We start from the raw sequence: 22,230 nt of genomic DNA on the forward strand, positions 1-22,230 counted from the left end.
GTTCTCTTATCACTAATAACGGAAAAATAGTAAGAATTTCCCAAAGTCAAACCGAAGTGATAATGAGGTACAGCTCATGGATGTTCTGTATAATATTTAAATCTCAGTGTCGCTTGATATATAACTAATACGGCAAGGCATCATCACTATATTATTCACAAAAACGTGTGTGTGTGTGTGTGTGTGTGTGACAAAACAAGTGAATTTTATCACTGCGCAGGCGTTTTAGCTTGCTGAGGTGGTCGCCATGGAGACGGAGACGCCAGACAGATGACAGTGTGTTCACGGCTACTTTTGCTGGATATTACTTAAAATGAAGTATATCCACAGTACGAGCACCTAACGCAGGATGTAGACAATACACGGGGAACTATAGAGGCAGTTGTGATGTGTGAAGAGGACGGAGTGTGACAAAGATGACAGACACTGCAATGGTAAGCCCTACCTGCAAAGCCTTAATAGTTAAACTTCAGTTATTTCCTCAAATTATTTGACAAATAAATATAAATACCAAAATACTTTATCAGTGATATTATTATTCAAATACTATTCATTTATATTCTCTAAGATGGTGCCACAGCGAACTTGCACTAACTGGCGAGCTATTCTAATTTTACCAAACATACAATATAAAGTTATAAAACGATGTATTGTCTTCCGTAATCATAGTTCTGTAATAGTCTATTTAGCATCAAATTATAACTGATGTATATATGTCAGGCTTTCCAGCTGTAAATATCGTTATGTACTTATGATTTGGCATTTGTACACATCTTGAACCAGTTTGTACGACTTCTGATTATTATCTAATTCTACCCCGCGTGTTTTTGCCCCCCAGGACGCGGGGTCTGAGGATCAACCCCAGCAAGATGAAGCGTCTGTGGCAGTCTCAACCCCTCAGGCAACCGACGCCGAGGAAACGTACTTTTTTTTTTACATTACTGTAGTTTTATCGCAGCTGACAGTAATTCTCATAATCTCATAATTGGCGACATCTTTTGTTTTTATTGAATCTGTGCAAAGTCTATTGTACTATGTTATAATATACTCTTGCTTATAAATTCTACGTGTCGAGTGATAAATGCTGTATTTGTTTTTTATTTGCTTTTATGCTTCCACTTCCTCCTTGTCTCTCCTCCCTCCATCTCCCTGCTCTCTCTCTTCTCCTTCTCTCTCCCCTATCCTCTAAATCTTCCCTCTTTCTTTGAACTTTTCTTCCTTTACTCTCCCTCAACATTTCCCCAACCTTTATCATTTCCTCCCTCCCTTCTTCTCTTCCCCCCTCCTCCATCCTTCCCTATTTACTTGGTTCTCTCCTCCCTCCCTTCCCCCTTATCCATCCGTCCCTCTCTACTCATCCCTCCCCAGCGTGACGGTAGAGGAGCTGGAGGAACAACTGAAGGCGTCGCGGGCGGAGACGGCGGCGGCGAGGGAGGTTGTGACCGCCCTGACCCAGCAGTTGGCCACCTCGGTACCCAGGTCTCAAGCACTCATGGCCCGTAAGGACCTGGAACGCCGCATTGACACCCTCACCAGGTAGGTCTCGTGGGTGTGTGGGTGCGCTGAGCGTGTGAGTACATTAGAATGACATCGTGGGTGACTGGGTACAAGTGTGTGGGTGTGTGTGTGTGTGTGTGTGTGTGTGTGTAGTTTCATACATGCATAATTTATCTTCGGCGTATGAATATGTACGTATATAATTGTATTACTACGCTTGATGTTATAATGTATTACTACGCTTCAGTAACTAAGATCTTGATGTTATAACCTAACCTAACCTAACTTAACCTAAGCGTGTATTTTAAATCAGTAACACAAATCATCAGCTGTCAAACAGGGAGGTACTACCGCCTGGGAAGACACTGGAAGCATAATGTATTGTCTAATGGTAGACCCTGCTGCCATATGGCACCTAAAAAATTGTGACCAAGTCCCAGGTTGATGATCTGACTCTGCCCCATTTACACACAATTGCAGGGTCTTGATTGTTTCCCTTACTTTGACAACACAACACAACATACATCATTTTTCACTCTTGATTTGTTTAATTTTTAGATTTATTTATGGCTCTTTATTATTATTATTATTATTATTATTATTATTATTACTGTATTATAATTGTTATTATTTTAAAAAATATTAGTAAAGTTAATATTTTTTTATAATTGTTATATATGTTTATTTATTTATTATTAATTTTATAATTATTATAATTTTATTATAGTTTCGCCCCCCGGTCTTGATGTGGGTCATTATAAAATGACCTGTGGCCGGGTGGGCTAATGCCCGTAAAAAAAAAATACAAAATAATACAGCCTTCTGGCCGTGTGCGTGTCTACAGTCTATAAGTACTATGAGAGAACTTGCGGTGTATCTGGCTCAGCCGTTCATAAATAAATGATCGTTGTCGAGCTGCCTCAGGGAAGAACCACACTCTGTCGGATAGTCAATCGATAACTTACTTCCCTCCTACAGGTATTATGTTAAGATTAATGTTCTTCTGTACCTAATAAATAATTCATTCACAAACATGAAACACACAATCAATATCTCTTGTTGTGACGATAATAGAACCGGGAAATAATTCTGTTCTCGTGGTTAAAATAATCAATATTTCGTGTTCACCTTCCCGGTTTTACTCAATATATTATTCTACAAATAATGAATCGGCGCCAGAGTCAGCGAGTCACAGGGTTCCACCAGCAGTAAGTCGAATAAACAGTACTTCGTGTTAACCTATCCAAGTGACAATCATAAAATAAATTAGATCACCTTTAGATTAGTCCACAAGCTTATTTCACCTAAAGATTAACCACCCTTACGCTAGTCTAACCCAACGCAAGCCTAATCTAACGTTAACCTAACCTAACGCTAGGGTGGTTAATCTTCAGGTAAAATAAGCTTTGGAGCTAATCTTTAGGTGATCAAATAATTCACCCACAAAGGTTTCAATAATTTGTGTTCTGCCGCAGAGAGAACCAAGCTTTGACGGACAACGTAGAGAAAGAACAGCGGGAACGAGAGTGGCTGGAGGGGGAGCTGAGGGCCCAGTACGAGGCTGCTGAGGGGCTGGAACAGGAGATGACCAACCTCCAAACCTTCGTCAGGAACCTCCACACACTCGTCGAGGATAAATCAAAGACCCTTGAGGCACAGAAGGTATTACTGGAATGTGTCATAGAGGGCGTATGTGGACGTGTCTGTGTCAAAGATGGCGTCTTGGCTCATTAGGCTGATTTAGGTTTGATGGACCAATCCCTTAATCAAGATCTTGTGACGTATTCTATAGGTACAGGATTTTGGAGCCAATCGTGGAGCTGAAACCCTGTGACAAAGATTAGAAGGTGTAGTGGACTCCTCCAGGTGATGTAGAATGAACCAATCACACCCTCCAGGTGATGCGGAATGAACCAATCACACCCTCCAGGTGATGTAGAATCAACCAATCACACCCTTTGTAGAATCAGACGATGTAGACTGAACCAATCACATCCTCCAGGTGATGTATAGTGAACCAATCACATTCCCCAGGTGATGTAGAATGAACCAATCACACCCTCCAGGTGATGTAGAATGAACCAATCACATTTATCAGACGATGTAGACTGAACCAATCACATCCTCCAGGTGATGTATAGTGAACCAATCACATTCCCCAGGTGATGTAGAATGAACCAATCACACCCTCCAGGTGATGTAGAATGAACCAATCACATCCCACACAGTATAATCAGATCCTGTAACCCATGTGTCTCACGATCTTGTCCGCCTACTGGAGTGGTATTTTCCAGGAATGACGTCAGAGTCGAGTGTTGTAGCCATGACAACCAAGATGCTGGTGGCCACTTGACCTTGATCCTTAAGTACGTGTTGGCGTAGAGTGAGAGAGAGAGAGAGAGAGATCGTTCTCCTTGATATGAGAATAAATACGCATCACATTAACGAAAACGTGTTCCTTATTTATTTCTACCTTACTTATTAAACCTTATTTATTAAACTAACTTCTCTATTACTCTCCCTTTTTCCTTAATTAGAAGGAAAAAATAACTGACATACGAACGGATACATAATTCTCAGAAGCTCTCGTGGTATTTTCCGCTGAATGAGACAACGTGTTTAGGTAGTCTCAATACAGCTTTGACGAGATCTTGGTTATTATTATCTTGTCGTAGCTTGAGTGAGGACAATGCACCCTTACTCGTCTAGTTAAATAAGGAACAACGCTTACCTTCTCACCACAGCTGCCCGGATTCACCTTAGCGTTACCCATACTGAAAAGTCTTGGAATCACATGAAGTTTAGCCTCCCCTAAAATATTTCACCTTAAGATTAACCTTCTAACGCTAACCTAACCTTACCTAGCATAACCTTACCTAACCTAACCTAACCTAACCTAACCTTACCTAGCATAACCTTACCTTACCTAACCTAACCTAACCTAACCTAACCTTACCTAGCATAACCTTACCTAACCTAACCTAACCCCTGAATAGCATTAGGGTGTTTAATCATTAGGTGAAATAAACTGGGGTGGCTAATCTTCATGTAATCCGCGATTTGGTATGACTGCAAGTGACCGGGGGAAGTGTTTTTACAATACTGTACACGTGTGACGCTAACAGCTGATCATGTACACAGGTGTTTCCCTGAGGTCTTGATAAGAACACAGGTGTGGAACATATTTCACGGCACTACATAACATACGCACTCAGCTTCTCTGTCTGTGTTTGTTTGTCTGTTTCTCTCTGTCTCTTAAGAACACAGGTGTGGAACATATTTCACGGCACTACATAACTTACGCACTGTTTTTCTGCTTGTGTCTGTCAGTTTGAGTGTCTGTCTCTGCGTCACCACACCACCACCAAGACGTCACACGCACACACACATGGTCGCTACTACATCAGTAATACGAAATGTAATTCACAGACCTTTTACCACTCAATTATGGTAGTGTACATTCACTAAATGATAAAAATATATTAAAATCCTGACATATTCTAGATCCTGACGGTAACTCTGCTTTGTGGTATATTTAACTCGTGTACTAATATAGAAAAAGTTCTTGAAATTTCACCAGGAATTAATTGAATTTTTTTGTAAGTTTTCTATGAATAGCCTTCAATTATAAGTTTATTTCAACCTCAAAAATAAGTCTTTTAAATTTTCTCAAATAATTGCTTTCATAAATAAACATAATGAGATTTAAATTTGTATAATCTAATCGCACAAAAATTAAGTTGGATAGAAAGAACAGTACTCGAATGACACGAATTATTTCTTACGAGTTTTAATTAAATCTGTTATTTTTACCCCAAAGCTCGGTGGCATGAGTCATTATGATGGAATAACTCTGATAATAATAATAGTCTCAGGGGCATCACTCTGACACGCAATAAAAAAAAATCTTACGTGTATCCCCTCTCACTGGTGACTGTATAGACAAGTGACACGCACGCACACAAACACACACGCATATTAACATACACACCTTTATTATCACTACAATAAACAAGAGAGAGATGAGCTAAATAACATGAGTGGTTGTAGTAGTGGTGGTAGGTGGCGGTGCGGGTGTTGGCTAGGCTCAGATGATTGTACTGTACTAAGCTCCGGGCGCACCAACCACACAACTCGCTATCTTTGTGTTCCTTCATGCGGGCCTGTCCAAGGTTCAGAGGACGTAGTTTATTCAAATATAATACAACGTCAAAATAAACACGTGTTATGCGTATTATAAGTGGAAGTAAAACAGTAAATATAAAAACAAAATTGCGAGTGGTTTCGTCTGCCGGGAAGATTTTAACCAACATGCATGAAATCACAAAGAGGTGATTCACAAACTTGTGTTAGTGAATCAGCTTAAGATTAGCCCCCAGCTTATTTCGCCTTAACCCATTGAGTGGCAAGAGCTTTTCTCAGCTGAATAAACACATTGCGACACTATACTCCTTAAAGAACTATAATTAACCACCCTGACGCTAACTTTACCTAACCTAATCTAACCTTATCTAATGTAGCTTTAACTAACATAACCTAACCTAATCCATCCCAATCTGACCTAACCTAATCCCAAGGTAAAGTTGGGGTGTTTAATCATCAGGTGAAATAAGCTGAGGGCTATTCTTCAAATGGTCCATGTCTGCGGTATATACTAGGCTGTGTTGTTGAATGAATGCATCTGTCGTCAGAGGTAACGTCTGGGCTTCTGGGGTTATTGCACCTACCTGTACATGATACATGCCGGGCTAAACAGTAAAGCTATTAAGAGCTAGATTGATGCTTATATATTTATACAACACTTATTTATATAAACAAGAATCCGTAAAGGAGGGTATGGACGAAGTGGTGAGGAGAGGACGTGGGCGAAGACCAATGATGATAAATCGTGGATGAACAATACTCATTACACACGTTTTGCAGGAGGAGCGTGAAGGGATTGGTCGGCAACTGGAGGAGGGGAAGGAGGAGGTGACACGACTGAAGAAAGAAGTGGAGTCGCGTTCCCGGGTCCTGGCCCGAGTTGAGGCTTCTAACAAAGATACTGCCAGCGTCCTGAAGGTGAGGAGGGTAATTGGGAGGGTGAGTGTGTGGGAGAGAGAGGAGAGGAAGGGATAGTGAGAGGAAAGGAGTGTATAAGAAGCATGAATAAAGAGAAAGACGTGTGTACAGTACTACAAAAATGTTCACCTCATTATTGACGGACTAATAATTTCCTGTCCTCATGGCGGAGTAGCTGAAGGAGGAGGACATCGTAAGGTTGCAGAAGGAGTCGTCGTTGGCCAGGCGTCAGTATGATCAACTGGAGAAGACTGTGCATCGCCAGGACCAGCGGAGAGCGGACGTCGAGGACCAGGTCAAGAATCTCCGTGGCCACCTCAAGGTACTGTATATCTTATTAAAGGAATCGTGGCCACACACTTGGGTCCTGATTCTCAAAGATTCAAAGGTTTATTTTTTATCTTAATTACTACGATGTCACTTGCTGGATCAGTTTGTTGTGCCGCTCCAGCGAATGAGAACATACCTTCACTATAACTGATTTTCACAGAAACGTCCCACTGATTGTTCCCCAAATTGATAATAGTCCAGTTTAGGCTACAATAGCAGTGCTCAGTGAGCCATTACTGCTAAAATCAGACAGTGTTTAGTGGTGGTTTGTTTCCATTAGTTAGAAACGTTTGCCGCCAGCATCTTCACTTGCAGCTGGGGCTCAGAGGTATACACCACCTTGGCCGCGTGGCATTAAAATGAAGCAAAATTTCTCCCATTGGTTGTCCTCCCTGACATTTTTGTGCGACCCGACGACTTCATCTTTTCTTCAACACTGGAGAAATCGTCATTGTGGTTCTTGAAAAGTTTATTTTAGTTTTGTCTGTGTTTCTCAGAGAAATTTTCACAAAGTTTAAGCCTATACTTGAGTTTCACAAACTATTTATCCCTCTTGAGATTGTATTAGTAGTTACATATTATCATTCACTTTTTCATTTTCTTGCAGGTGGCGGAGAAGCAGGCGGAGACGGAGGAGAGGCAAAGGCTGAAGGTGGGCAGACAGGCGGAGAAACTCAAGCGGGAGAGGGACGTCGTACACCGCACTTACGTCAAGACCCTTGGTAGGTATACCCGTAACACTTAATAGTCTTATATGGTCACTTGGTATTGCATACACCTGCGTGAACACCCTTGGTAGGTACTTATGTTGATTGGGGGTCTTGCGTGAGGCCAAACCGGGATCAACAGACTTGGGATCACCTTATCTGGATCAACATTGAGTCACATCTCGTAAGTGTGTGCAGTATTAATCTATCATGGTGTATAAACTGCATGCGCTGCAGCTTGAAGGGGCGGCAAGTATTTACACTAATATTGTACTACTTATATGTACTCTGTTGTTGGTAACTTGCTCCACCGTCCCGCCAGGTACTGTACAGAAACACGCTGGTCTGGTGCACATCAGGGAGATGGAGAGGCAGAACGCTGAGCGAGAGTTGGCACGAACCCGCCGAGACATCACCAAGCAGGATGGCCTCATCACCGCCCTCCAGCACACTAGGGACAGGTACTTGAGTGTATCCTTCACTCACACTTATGTTGCATTGGATCACCTGAGGACTATCCCTAAGGTTATTTCATCCCAAGATTAACCACGCTAACTTAACCTTAAAACCCAAGTAGAATTAGGGTGTTAATCATCAGGTACAATAAGTTGGGGGCGGCTAATCTTCAGGTGATCTGATGCAGTTACGCCACGCTTAAACATACACTTGACATGAACACTAAACCGATGGAACGAAAACACATCGCGAGGGAATATTTTTCATTTCAATCGGCATGAAAATAAATATATGCTTATAGAAATATAGTCATATATGTGAAGTAAAAAATTTCGCGAATAAAATAATAATTATATGCAGTACAATGTCATCTCCTGTATAATGCGCGTGTAAAAAGCATTTATGTGTGAGTCTGGTGTAGGCATTGTACGGTGTGACGTTGACAGACAGCTGGAGGAAACGACCAGGATGGAGTCTCGAGTAGTCGATTTGGCAGCAGAGATTGAGACACAGGGAAGAGAGGTACAGCGTGCCCTCCATACCCAGGCTGTCACCCGGGCACACCTCCAGCAGTCTAACGCCCTCGTGGATGCCCTCAAGACGGACAACTTTACCATCGGCAGACAGCTCAGAAACGTCAAGGTAAATGGTTATCTATATCATCAATATAAATTAAGCTTTACCTTCCTTATGTTATAGCGAACTTATTCATTAGCTAGAACACATATCTGATTGGGTGAATGCTTCTTATAAAACTACCATCATAAATTTTAATGCACTGTTAATTGGTTACTATGTAAAACTTGGGTGTGCAAATTAGGCTGGATATATTATTGTGTAAGGATACAGTTAGTTTATGGTATATAGTTTATCAGCGTGTCTCACTAAACCGACTACATGATTTGCAGTAATTAAATATGGCTGTAGCATTATCTACATATTAGTGTATAACCTGCAAGCATTATTTTTTTTGGGTGTTACTATAGCGTGTAGTCTACAAGGTATCTTTAGTCTACTCTATCCTAAGTTTTTTGCAGCCTAGTGTAAATTACCTCCGTGCAAGGATAGTTGACTTTACCGTGACCACCCCCTATGCACCTTGTCCAGCTCACATGGTTATATTCTCCCACTTGTAGACGGAGAAGGAGGAGGTGCTGGATGAGTCTAAAAAGGCGAGCTACCTGGTGACCAAACTGCAGCAGAACCTCAACGCCCGCGACCACGACCTCCAGAAGATCACGTCAGGTAAGTGCACGAGAAGCTAGCCAACGAGCTACGAGTTGGCGGCAAATCATTGAGAATTTATATATTAAGAAAAATGTTAGCTACGTCGGATATACCTCCCTATAATCCATTCCTACAGCAGGGGAGTCCTGACTATAGGGACACTCACTGGAAACGTCGTGCCCACTTAATATAATCATCTATCGACCAATGTGTTTTTATGTGGCTCCTGAGATTGATAAACATCTAGTTAAAATAACTTCACACTAATTTCTGTAATAATTTTCTTCGCATTTCAGTTTCAAATTAAAAAAAGATCAATTTACATAACACGCTACTCGGTAGAGGTGTGCATTCCTTAACGTTCTGCAAGAATATGCAACTCATTCGTTGCATGAAAATTTTAAATTTATTTTCAGGGAGGAATGTTCCCTCTCAACGCTCCACACCCCAAGTCACACAGAGACCAGACTGTGTTCGCCACTGACGCTAACATAATTTACAACAATAAAATACCTCCGAGTGTTGGAATGTATGTCGGGCTCCTGTCGTGACTGAGTTAATATAGGTAGTGGCCACGAAGGGTCAATGAATCTGATCGACCCCGCCGGGAATTTGTGAGTGCCTCCCCTGGAACAGTCGATATGGTTGTGGTGGTGCTTGTACACAGACCGTGTCCGTGGTGTACGCCATACAGTCTACGTAAACTCTGGCGTGTAACTCTAAACTCAGTAATGACAGGATATGAAATGTACATACTGAAATTTTCCCCTTGATTCAATTATTGAATCCATGTTTAAAAATCCTAATTTCGGGACCCAGAACGAGTAGAAATATTCAGCTATAACTAAGTGACTCCACAATAACCTCTTATCACTTCAGAAACCGTTCAAGCTGAACTAACAGTCCAACTGATCGGAATTTGTGAGTCAGCACTATTGCACTTCCTAGAATGCTTCGTGTTCCGTCGTCTACATTCTGGTTGTATTGATACGTCAAGAACTGCAAAGGGTGTAAGAACAACAAAGATATAAGGAAGGCCAATCTTGTTAGTTTCACCGGCTTGTACTAAGTATTTCTACCCTCTGCAGTTTATTTCTTTAATAATTTATTCAGTCGAGTGACACTCATTATTAATCAAATACATGTTTGGCTCCAGCGCCCAAAATAGTACATTAAATATTTAGTAAGTAATATAGTTTGTGATAATACACCTCAATATCTTGTCAAAGGTATTATAAGTCCTGTTTAAAAAGGTTTCAATTTGTCATTGAGAATGTTCCAGAGAAAGAAATAAACAAATGGATACTCTTCTATAAACAGTGTATAGCTTTTTAAAACGAAAAAAAAAGGCTTAGGAAGCAAACTAAACAAAGGACAACTTATTCTTTTTAGATTTGGTTAGGTTAGGTTAAGCTAGGTTAGCGTCAGGGTGGTTTATCTTTAGGTGAAATAAGTTGGGGTTGAGATTCTTCGGGTTTGATATCTCGTGAACATAATTTCCCAAGGTTAAAAAAGAAACAAAATAAAGCCTCATCACTGAAGAAAATAGCGCCTCTGCGAGTTTTCTTCCCAGGGTTAATGCACCTGCAAATCACAGCTATGTGCAGTCTACACAAGTTACAAATACGTTAATATTTCAAAGTTATTTCAGGGGTTGTCAACAATTTTGGTAAGTGGACAAACACACACACACACACACATCGTCAACTAGCATGACAGTCACACCTCAACCATAACGTCATCCCTGAGGTTCATCTTCCCGTTATACTTACACAGGTATTAGGCCAGGTAAGGTTCCTATTTGAAAGCAGTGTTTACATCAACTCCATGGTCGGCAACACTCCACGTTGCCAACTTGGATCGTTTTCCACTGGGGGTGGCAGAGGTAACACACGGATTCCGCGAACGGATATACTGTATTTTTTTTTTTTCTCTGAGCATTTAAACGGACATGTGTATTCGTGTTTGCGTCTGTCTGTCTGTCTGTCTCCTCTTATCATAGCAATTTTTTTTACATCGTCTTATTCAGTATAGAGATGTTAAAACCCGTCAGTATTAAATGTGAGGTTGTATGGCAGTTTTGCAGGGTATAGCTTTATGCTCATCTATCTCACTCTTGAACACCTCTGATAGCTGTCCAATTTTTGCTCGTTCGTTAGCTTGGTTTCGGTGTGACAGCCAATTTTGAAAACGGGAAAATTATTTTGCTGCCCCACACTGACAGGTCGCGTCCAATGTGGTCGGCTCACCTTATCCACTATTACCGAAAAAACCCGCTGATTTACGCTTGGCAGTTGTCACATTAGTCAGTGTCGTCGCAAAAGACATTACTCCTTCAGGCTGATATTTACCCCAGTCGAGTGGCAGTATCAAGTGATGTACGTATTTCTTATCCTCCACAGGTTTTATTATTAATCTCAATCTGTATACAAAGACTGAAGTCATAAATAATAAATGAACACTAGAACTTTGTTACGACGGGTTGGTTAAATGGTCACGTCGGCGAAAATGATTTATAGGTTTACCAACAATTTATCTCCAGAATTCTGGCAGGCACGCAAGCTCGTGATGCCAGGCAGAAACATCGGCTTATAACAGTGAAATCGTGAAAAGAAAAAAAAGGGTAACCTCTCTTTTAATAAGCTGACAGCAGATAAAATAGCTGCTTGTTTTGAGCACGATCGCTGGCTGGTCACGGCCACACTGTTCAATGCATTACAAACACGGGAATTATGTTGTCGGTACAGATTGAAGAACTCAACTTGGTCGTCTATTAAATGAGTCACCCCCTAGACTCCCTGGAGACCAAACTCGCGGATGACGCCATAACTTAATGACCAATTTTCAACAGTCTTTCTTTTGCCCCTCATACACATTTATGCTGTTCATTATGTGAGGAGATTTTCGTAAAATTATTTTGTTTGGAAGTGATTAAATATCTTGTGTGTTTCATGTTTTTTCTTCATAGCATCAAAGATGTTTTACCTTAAGAATTATTTAGTATTGTTATTTACAGAAAAAATGAATGGAATATTTCTTTGTAATATTTTTAGAGTTTGTTATACATCCGTCAGCCGCTTCTGTTGATGGTTACTACTATATGGAAGCTGTCCAACGGAAGTATTGTAAGTGTTCAAGGCAAACAGTGTTAACCAAAACCTCTGCATACCAAGGTTCATCAAGGGGCGCGCGGTAAGGTGCACTGGATAAAGGAGACTGAACACAGTTTTTGTCATATCAAATCTTTTTTCACTTCATACGAGACATCGCAGGGTATTTTTTGGCCATACTTAAGAGGTTAACGTCACATTTTATATCCCAGTAAACCAAGACGACTTCTGGAGTTAGCCTAGATCAGTGTTACAAGTGGGTCGTTTGTATCCGTTGTGCAAAGGAGTTGCGGCCCAAGCAAGCGTGTGCGATGCGTGAGTTGCGGGGTTTGGAGGGGGGGAGGGTATCTTGACCCCGTGCTTGAGAAAACAAACTTTGCTCGCCCAGGCAATTTGATACGACCCAGTAAAAGGAATTAACTGTCATGGCTGGACTTTGCCTATCGTTAACCACTCTCTTCCTACTTTCTCTTACTTCCTCTTTGTTCGCACATCCTTGTTACATTCACACTCCTTCACCAGTGGCCGCAGATCCTCGCACCATATTAAAAGGCCTTCACGGGAGCCAAGCCAAGAAACATTGTCGCAACTTACAATACATATTATACAGTTACAAAAGTACTGCAGTGAGGACATTACAGCGTTGTGGTTACTCTTACGGGTCCACAGTGTTTCCCACACGAGCTCTAGTCTACAATGAAGCAATAACTTTTTATGACCGTAAATAGAAGGAAGAATCCCTTAACTGTATTTACGTCATTCAGTTGTATTAATGCTGTTAGTATAAAATTCCTTTCGTAAGTTGAGTTAGTGTCTGATAAGAGAGGCTGCTTGGAGCTGCCACCAGGTAACAGCGACTAACCCACACGAGCGTAGATAATGTTAGCGGCACATTATTGACTTTCATTGTAAATACAAATTGCTGCCACGCCAATTAATTCACGTGACAACCCCAGCAGCAAATGCCAGGTGAAACATTTCACAAGTCTAAATGTTCCACGAAAAAATTCTTTATTATTTATTCTATTCATATAACACAACACTTTAAATATATAAGGCACGATACAGAACATCAAGAAAGAGGTAAGTGCTGTACTAGATACAAGTCTCGCTTACCACTGCTCACTCGCTCACGTCAATGTTCGCTATAAAGGTGTGGCCGCTCGAGGGCTCAGCAGGCACCATTCTCTCCAAGGAAGGGTAAAGACACTCTCAATATCAACACGTTTAGGTAATCAAAATATGTAAACATGACCCACCTACCCCAAGAGTAGGTGGAAGTAAGGTTTGTATATTCTTATTAACCACATTTCTTGTAAATTTGATGGTCGCTGGAAACTAAGGTGTTTTTAACATTGTAATTTATTACTATAACTAAATAACGGAATATAAACTGGATTAAATATGAAGTACAAGCCACTGCGTTAGACGGCTGTATGTGAGTATGTTCCTAATATTTCTTGGAGAAATTTGTAAGCTGTACACGGGTCACAGAGGACGTACCCATCCCAGTCAACACACGGGACTGTGACGTCAGAGCGAGGGCATTTTAGCTCCGTCCACCTGCCGGTCCCAGCACCCATGAACACACTACTGCTTTGTCCGGGACCCACAAACCACAAGGTGTACATCAAAAAGGTCAAACTTTTCGAAGTAGTACAGTAGCATTATCCGCAGTATTATAAACTCAAGCTCTTCAAAATACCGAACATTGGTGTCCAGCTATACTCATCAACATCCTTCTTTCCTTGTAACTTGACGTAAAATCAGAATAAACATTTGTCATACATTGTTGCTGCGCAAATATCACACAAAGTTTAACATTTGGAACAGACACCCAACCCTTCATTGGTTAAGGTGGAGGGTCAAACGCGTTGGTATAATTGAACATTGTTGCCTGGGCCGCGTTTCACTTAAACTTTTGATGTTGCGGATTGTGATTTTTCGGGCCTCTTTTTTTTTTCACTGAAGTTGGGTTATTTTTTTATGCCACACGTCTGGAGCATTTCCACTGGACTTCTCAATTAACAGAAACATCACATCCGCACTTGCAAGGTGCTACACACCCTCGCTTGATGAATCCGTTAACTCCGTGTCGAGCAACTCTGCACGTATTCTCTCCACGTAGGTACTGCACCCTGTGACACTGTTCATCGTCTCGCTAAAGAAACAAACCACGAAGAATATTTTTGTTTACATATTGAATACACAAACACCGCGAGGTATTCAACAATCACTGGACGCATATTTATATCTCAATGTTAGCTTTACATTGACTCATTACGACGCAGTTGCTGGTTATCAAATCGACATTACAAAAAATTGACTCGGTCTCAATATATTGTATATACGAGGCCAGATTTAGATGTGTCCCTTGAATATGTATATTACCAGGAATACTTTGACTACCCACGCGGCACTGCACGTAAACTTTGTGCTAGGAGCCTCAACTGCCATCTCCTTCCTCACTACAGTATGACACGTTCCAACACCTAAGGCCATCCTTCATGACCAAATACACCTCCTACACAGCTCTACAGATAGGCGTGTGGTAGCATTTGACATCATTAGGGACCTTCAGCATGAATAATGGACTCATTACCCTCATGTTTACCACTGACTAACCTTGCACCCTCAGCGCCTGGAGGAGGAGGGGGCGAGACAGTCAGGGCTTGCGTCAATTGCTTGTCAGGACCTAAGAGGCTGCCACCCACAAGGTCATGGGGTTCACATCCTCAGTGGTGGTCGTGTTACGCTCTTGTCACCCTTGAGATATTTAAATGTTATCTGTTACCAGTCTACGAACGAAAAAACGAAGTACTTTATTAGATAGGTGCTAAATTGACAGATACAATGGAAACAAAGGCCGTTCACTATCTTAGCTACGCGGCACTAGAGATGAATTACAAAAGCAACATACCATTTAAGTGAGTCACCGAGTACACTTAAGTAAGGAAGGTAGAGTATAAGAATAATTATTTAATATTGATAAAGCGTGTTAAAAGAATAGTAACACTAATTAACTAAAAAAACAGAAGGAAAGGGATGTGCAATACTGTCTTACCACGTTTGAACTGGCTCATGTCCGAACTAAAAAAGAACTCTTATCGGCTCACCTCCCCCTCCACTGGGGTATAGAGAATCTGCCAACTCACTGCTGAAACAAGTATTACAGTGAAATACGACATAGTAATTTACACTAGATTGTAATATACAGGTATTTATATACGTGACACTGATATTTGATGATTGTTTTGTTTAATGATCTGTGATATGGTAATTAAGTGCGTAACACACCTCTCAGTCAGTCCGGAAGCTACAAGTTTACATTAATTCAGCAGGTATACAGTGGCATACTAGCTATTCGAGGTATATTTCTAATGATATCCTTGAAAGATAAATAACAATAATAATATTAATTTACGAGATAACTGATTATAAAAACATATAGGATGATTGATAAGTGAATAGTGAGGCCGGTGAGGGTGGGCAAGTGTTGGGCAGCCACGCCGCTCGCCACCGCATGGTACTGCTACACGTGCCTCACACACACACACACACACACACACTCATTTATTACTGCTTCAGTGCTTGGCCACACGAGTGACACACGACACGGGGGAATCACAGAGGGGTGGGGAGGTGGTAGTATGGTTCTTAACGTAACTCTCTAGTGCATTATTGAATTTATGGGACACCTTGTGTGAGGATTATTTTTTATAATACAAAATTAACACTACATATTTATTACCAATATTTGTACATTAAACATATATACAGTAGATGAACCTTAAACTTTTTTCTGCAGTACAAAAAGTACAGAAAGTTTCAAAGTAAATATTTACTATAGGTTACTCTTAGCATGAGGGGGTGTAGCTCAGTGGTAGAGCGCTCGCTTTGCATGTGAGAGGCCCCGGGTTCGATCCCCGGCACCTCCAGTCAGGTGGCTACGTTGTGGCGTATCCCGGCTCCAGGTTTTGCTCCACACACAATCAACTATTAATTCCCGTGCTGCGTTTTTACTATGATGGAAAATTGCAACAGATTAGTATTTAATAGTTTAGACACGTACAATAAATATCTAGCGAATCAAATAAACTCTGGTTAAAATATTTAATTATTACCAGATAACAGGAGTAAGACTCAGATAAACACGTTAGTAAACACTGTACACCATCATAATATCAGCGCTCAGCTGGGCAGTGAGCATTTTGGCACCCGGTGCAACACAAGCCAAATCAGTTACGCAAGAATATCTGGCGAGGAGTTCAGCCTATCAAGGTCAACCTGAACCAGATTCTTAGAGAGATTCAAACATATTACTCTGAATGGAGACGTGAAGATGCATCTAGAGTCCCACTTAGGGACTCTAGATGGATCTATCTGCCTCACATGATTCAGCTTACTGTCAGGGAGACGGCGTGTAAATGTTTACGGCGAAATTGCGCTCTATGGAAACTTGGCGCGTCCCCCCCATCACCAACTTCTCAAAGGATTCGTTAACCTGAGATTGTATTCCATTGAATTCGTGCGTCTTAAGTTGGAATTAAAATGGGGAAGTTAAATGGGCTCTTACATCTTCATTTAGAGAAAACAGCGTGTGGAGCTTTAGTAATCCTGACGGAGGTGTGGGGGGGGAGGGGGATTTAAACGTATTTCCTAAGGCCTTTGTGCATGTGTTCGTAAGTCTTATACACTATACAACAAATTCTTTCTTCTGACAGAGGTGTTGATATTAGAGCGGGAACACGAGCAGGTGAGGGAGGCGGAGAGGGCGGCGAGGAGTGTGGCCCAGGAGAGGCAACGAGCTATCCAGTACGCTGAGGGGGAGAAGCTTGGCCTCACCCACGTCCTCCATGACCAGGAGGCCGCACTCAAGGCCCTGCAAAAAGACTTGGAGGAGGTGCGTTTATGCCCGTGTTAAGAAATATTCAGCAGCTAGTTAAAGCTAAGCCAGGCGGGTGGTCACTACCAGCACTTGGCTTAGTCTCCTCGTGTTCGCTATCTTTGTCTGCTTCCGTGACTGTCTCTCCCTGGCGGTGTTACAGGAGCGGGCGGGTAAGGGCGTGGTGGCGACACAGTTAGCTCGACGTAACGACGAGGTAAAGGCCCTGAGGGAGCGAGTGAGGCTGCTGGAACACGTCCTACACAAGGGCGACAAGGACTATGTTAACCGTCTTCAGGACATCAACACCCTCACCAACGAGGTCACCGCCCTCAGGTGACTTCGTATTCACTCTTGTCGTACTAATATTAGAGTGAAGCCTAAACCAACCTAATAATTCGCGTCTTGGCCATCCAGGCTTCAATGTATCATTACCAGAGGGGGAAGTTTATTTACCTAATTCAGAATCAACATTACAGGTGTAGATACAAATATATAAAAAAGTAGAAAAAAATCAATTTGATTATAATTAACTTTTCACAAGACCATTTATACCTGTATTACCTGACCACAGTCTCTTGTACACTGAATAACGTGTGGTTGTATGGCCTGTCTATCGTGGTGGTGTAAGAGGAGCTATATCACGCCGACACTAACACAGTCACACGCCTACACTAACTGTCTCCTCCACTTGTGTTCTGGCTGGTGTAGGGACGAGAGGCAGGTGCTGTCCCGCCACGTGAAGCTGGTGGATTCCCTCAAGGTGGAGCTGGTGCGTCTCCAGAGGGAGTTGATCGCCTCCCAGAACAAACGGGCAGTGTTGGAGGAGGAGATCGTTCGTAGAGAGAAGGCCCACCGCTGGACCACCCTCAAGGTACAGTACTTCACCTATTGTAACGTCAACCGACCTATGCATCTTAAATTCGTGTCTCTGGTCGTTGGCAATATAAACACTTAAAATACTGTGCCTATTATACATGTCGTAATTTGTTATATTGCCTATATTTTATATTGATTGGTGCTTATTATGGATACTGACTTAGTAACATCAAACACAATTTGATATATTAGGCGTCGTCCGTGGCCCTCTGATCTTATCGTACCGGTGAACAACCGACCTCTCGAGAAAATCGGGCTGAGATTACTTGTAAAACAAATATTTAAACTAAACAACAGGGGTACCTAGTGACAGCACTAGAATCAGGGGTACCTAGTGACAGCACTAGAATCAGGGGTACCTAGTGACAGCACTAGGATCAGGGGTACCTAGTGACAGCACTAGGATCCCGCTTCCTCTATCAAGGAATAAACAATTGAAAAGTTGAACTAAACAAAAATTTTTAGATAAAGGTCATTGGAACTGCCAAAGGAGAACGGCTTATCGAGTATTTATTAATGGCATATTTGAAGTGTTAACAAAATAAAGAATATCTGTTAAGGATAAAAAAAAGCATCTACCCTGTAAACATCCAAAAAGTTGACGGGAGTGAAAGGTTTGTTTGGACTATTTCTAAGTACTGTATCCCGAAAAAAAATTTGAATATAGGTATAGTAATTATATTTTCGTTTCTTATAGTTTGGGTGACGTTGATTGAGCTACGAATTTTGCCAAGTAATTTTACGAGATTATATACATGATCACTGATGTACTGTACATTATACAGTACACGACCATTAATACAGCTACAGTATATTTTTTTTACAATAATGATTAAGTTAGAAGCTGTAGCCCTAAATGTGTGTGTGCCATACGTTGATCCACAGCGTTGAATCAGACTGGTTAAAAATACGTGCAGGGTAGTGACTCACTTTTTGTTACAGAGTTGGAGGGCCATATAGCTGCTGCAACAGACAAGCGTGGGCTGCAACTCACTGCCAACACCACCTTTCGTCACACTTCATGATTCACATTTATTTCATTAAATGTCTCTCTGAGGTTCTTTGTGTGTGTGTGTGTGTGCGTGTGTGTGTGTGTCACTCAAAACTACATACCACGAAAATAAAATATTGTTTTACCTGAAGCTTACAGTGTTATTATATTATACTATCATATATTATTCTTGTTTACAGGCGTCTGACCCCAGCACCTACGACCTGTTACGTAAGAACCAACTCCTACAGAAGAGGCTCGTGGCGGCGACGCAGAGGTTGGCGGCCAGTGAGGGAGAGGTGAGATAGTTGTGTGGTTCAGGAGGGGAGGTGAGGGAGAGACTGAGTAGTATAATAGGAAGCAGATGAGTAATCAAAAAGTGGGATTGTAATAACGACAATTTTACCAGTGTTTGTAGTAAAATAGTTGTCAGTACCGGTTCGTTGAGGTTTTTCTCACCTGCTGACTTGGCGCACAGCAAGTGAAACAGTAGGAGCCTAGTATATATTTATATGTTTACAGAATAAAACTGAATATTTGCACGATGGTTATTGGTCAACTGTTGCCAAGATGAAGAAGTGGTGACAGCGGGATGACACGAGCAGTTGAGGATTTTGTCTTTATATAAAACTATTATTATTTTGTTTTTTACTACTGTATTATGGAGTTTTCTGGATATAGGTTAAGACAGGTTTTCTCCGGGTACTCCAGTTTCCTCCTGTATTAAAACAACAATGAAGGACAACTTATTAGGAACACTGGGGACTAATCAGCTCTTGAAAAAATCTCGCGCAAAAATGAGTCAGGATTGAGCTAATTACCCCGGCTAAAAAAAATCAATGGATATTTTTACTGGTGTGAACAGACTGTCTGACGCATGAACAGGTAAAGAGACAAAGAGTTTCATTAAACCAATTTACTTTGGCCTTCCTCAGCACAAAGGAGTTCCAGGTTGAAATCTTTACTAACTTCGAGAATGTCAGGGATTGGTATTAGGTGGTGAAAGGTCGTGTTCGTGGTAGTTTTAACGAAATATTAGCAAATATCAGTTTAGTATACTATCTTAACTAACGAAAGTATCGATTAAATGCCTCTGCCGGGTAACGTGGCACAATAAAAAAACAATACATTAATATTTGTGACTACAGGCAGCGCATAAAGAGCGGGAGGTGGAGGAGCTGAGGCGGATAGTGGAAAGGTCGGCGGCTCAGCACCCTGACGCAGCCGCCTCCAGAGCCCACCTCATTAATCAGCTCCGTACCAAGGACGACCAAATCAAGGTAAGGGTTGAGCACCATACACGCACATTAGTTGATACGGTTTTCGCCCACAAATCGAAAAGTAGAGCACAACTAGGGAGATGGAACTAGGTTACATCAGAGAAAAAAAAACGACCCAACTTCCTATCATTGCACAAAATCCCTGAAAATTATAGTGTAAACAGATTTCCCTTAAGTTTAATATCTCATTTTAAGGTTAGCTGAGACGTGTTAGACCAGGTTAGGTGAACGTGTCAGGCGAGATATTAGTTTAAGTGAGATGGGTTAGGTTAGGTGAAATAGCGTTACACAGCCACAAGAGGTTTTAAATTTTAAGTTGAACACCCAAACTGTATTTTAATAACACTCCTTATTGGGTTGTTAACATAGCCAGTGTTGTGTCCAGGAAGCGAGATTGGTTCTTTGATTATTATTAGATGGTGTGCCTACAGATATTATGAGATAACCAAATTATGTAAGACATTAATACTGGTATACCAAAGTAAGGTAGACGTTTAACGCAGATATATCAAGCTAAGTTAGACATCAACACAAAGCTAAGTTAGACATCAACACAAAGTCAAGTTAGACATCAACACAAAGCTAAGTTAGACATCAACACTAAAGCTAAGTTAGACATCAACACAAAGTCAAGTTAGACATCAACACAAAGCTAAGTTAGACATCAACACACGGAAAACAACGAAGTCAGCATCATAGCCTTAATCAACATATATTCAGTAAACACGTGATGGGTATAGACACCTCATAGTCTTACTCCCCCAGGCGCCGTTATCTATAATTCTCAATGTTATCCCTGGCAGAGCGTGACGGCGGCACTGAACATGGCAGTGTTGGCCCAGGAGGAGGGAGAACAAGACCGCCGTCACCTCAGGGACCAACTGGCAGCTACCAGACGCAGGCTTGTGAGTAAATAGTATCATACCTTGACGCTTTTGTACCTTTCTTAATCAATTCTTCACACCTCCCAATTTTGGTGTATTTCTAGATTTTTCTTAGTCTTAGCCGTTCATAAACCCACCCACTTCATTCCTCTACTTATTATACTCGTTATTCACACATACTGCTTCTCTCTAGTTTTCCTCAAATTATCGCGCTCATTGTTCATTTACATCTTTCAATCCAACAGAATACCTTACAGCGGAGACAGCAGCGGAGACGGCTAACGGGGATGAACCAACAGGAGGGTGGTGGAGAGGGCGGCGGTCGGCAGGTGGACACTGACGGCACCAGGACCGGCGAGGTGACCCGAAACGAGGGATGGTTGCCTTCACATACCGCCTAGTCGGGCCCCGCTCTGACCAGATATCCCTCCTCTTAGAGACAGGCCTGGCACTTGACATTATTAGGGACCGGCCACACTTTGCCATAAACAGATACATTGTACAGGGAATTTTCCCCCACACACTCATCATTCTGTCACTTTATGTAACTTGCTGACAAAACCCATCACCCTTCAAGCTTTCACGCCCTTAATGCATGAGTTAAGGCAAGCATGAAACTACCATGCTTCCCAGATGGGCCCTGTAAACGCTTCTGCGCTTCACCTTGCACAGGATGTAAGGGGGTGCCCAATAAACTAGCCCCCTCGGGGACACGAAGTAAGCTTGGTCACAACTCCTACATACAACATAAGTGTTTCTTCACAACATGTACGACACAAAATCCGCCACAGCATGTATACAACTAAATATAAATCAAACGACATTACCGTAAACTGACGATGCAGCTACCTAACATTAGAGTGGACTGAATTGAATTGAATTGAAACAGTTTATTACAACCTTTTAAGATCAATTACCTGCAT

The 22,230-nt window shown here is 41.6% G+C and overlaps 1 protein-coding gene and 1 non-coding gene across 2 annotated transcripts; both read left to right on the forward strand.

Annotated features, from left to right (window-relative positions):
• The first annotated feature begins 86 nt into the window (after window positions 1-86).
• On the forward strand, window positions 87-21,805 carry LOC121870682 (cilia- and flagella-associated protein 58-like). Its single transcript, XM_042372624.1, has 17 exons — window positions 87-434; window positions 839-921; window positions 1,369-1,536; window positions 2,973-3,159; window positions 6,421-6,558; window positions 6,734-6,880; window positions 7,496-7,610; window positions 7,918-8,056; window positions 8,498-8,693; window positions 9,188-9,296; window positions 17,113-17,291; window positions 17,437-17,609; window positions 17,985-18,147; window positions 19,344-19,442; window positions 20,292-20,423; window positions 21,227-21,328; window positions 21,553-21,805. The coding sequence occupies exons 1-17, from the start codon at window positions 417-419 to the stop codon at window positions 21,706-21,708; spliced, it is 2,304 nt and encodes a 767-aa protein (XP_042228558.1). The 5' UTR covers window positions 87-416; the 3' UTR covers window positions 21,709-21,805.
• Trnaa-ugc lies at window positions 16,255-16,326 on the forward strand. Its single transcript has one exon. It is a non-coding gene; the product is annotated as a tRNA-Ala (tRNA).
• Window positions 21,806-22,230: the final 425 nt, after the last annotated feature.

Source organism: Homarus americanus, unplaced genomic scaffold, assembly GCF_018991925.1.
Source record: "Homarus americanus isolate GMGI-L3 unplaced genomic scaffold, GMGI_Hamer_2.0 scaffold56333, whole genome shotgun sequence".
Lineage (NCBI taxonomy): Eukaryota > Metazoa > Arthropoda > Malacostraca > Decapoda > Nephropidae > Homarus > Homarus americanus.

Excerpts from the sequence above, each read along its gene's own strand:
- LOC121870682 (XM_042372624.1), top strand. Across the intron at positions 922-1,368 it reads GCAACCGACGCCGAGGAAAC|CGTGACGGTAGAGGAGCTGG; the intron begins GTACTTTTTTTT and ends ATCCCTCCCCAG. Across the intron at positions 8,694-9,187 it reads GACAGCTCAGAAACGTCAAG|ACGGAGAAGGAGGAGGTGCT; the intron begins GTAAATGGTTAT and ends TCCCACTTGTAG.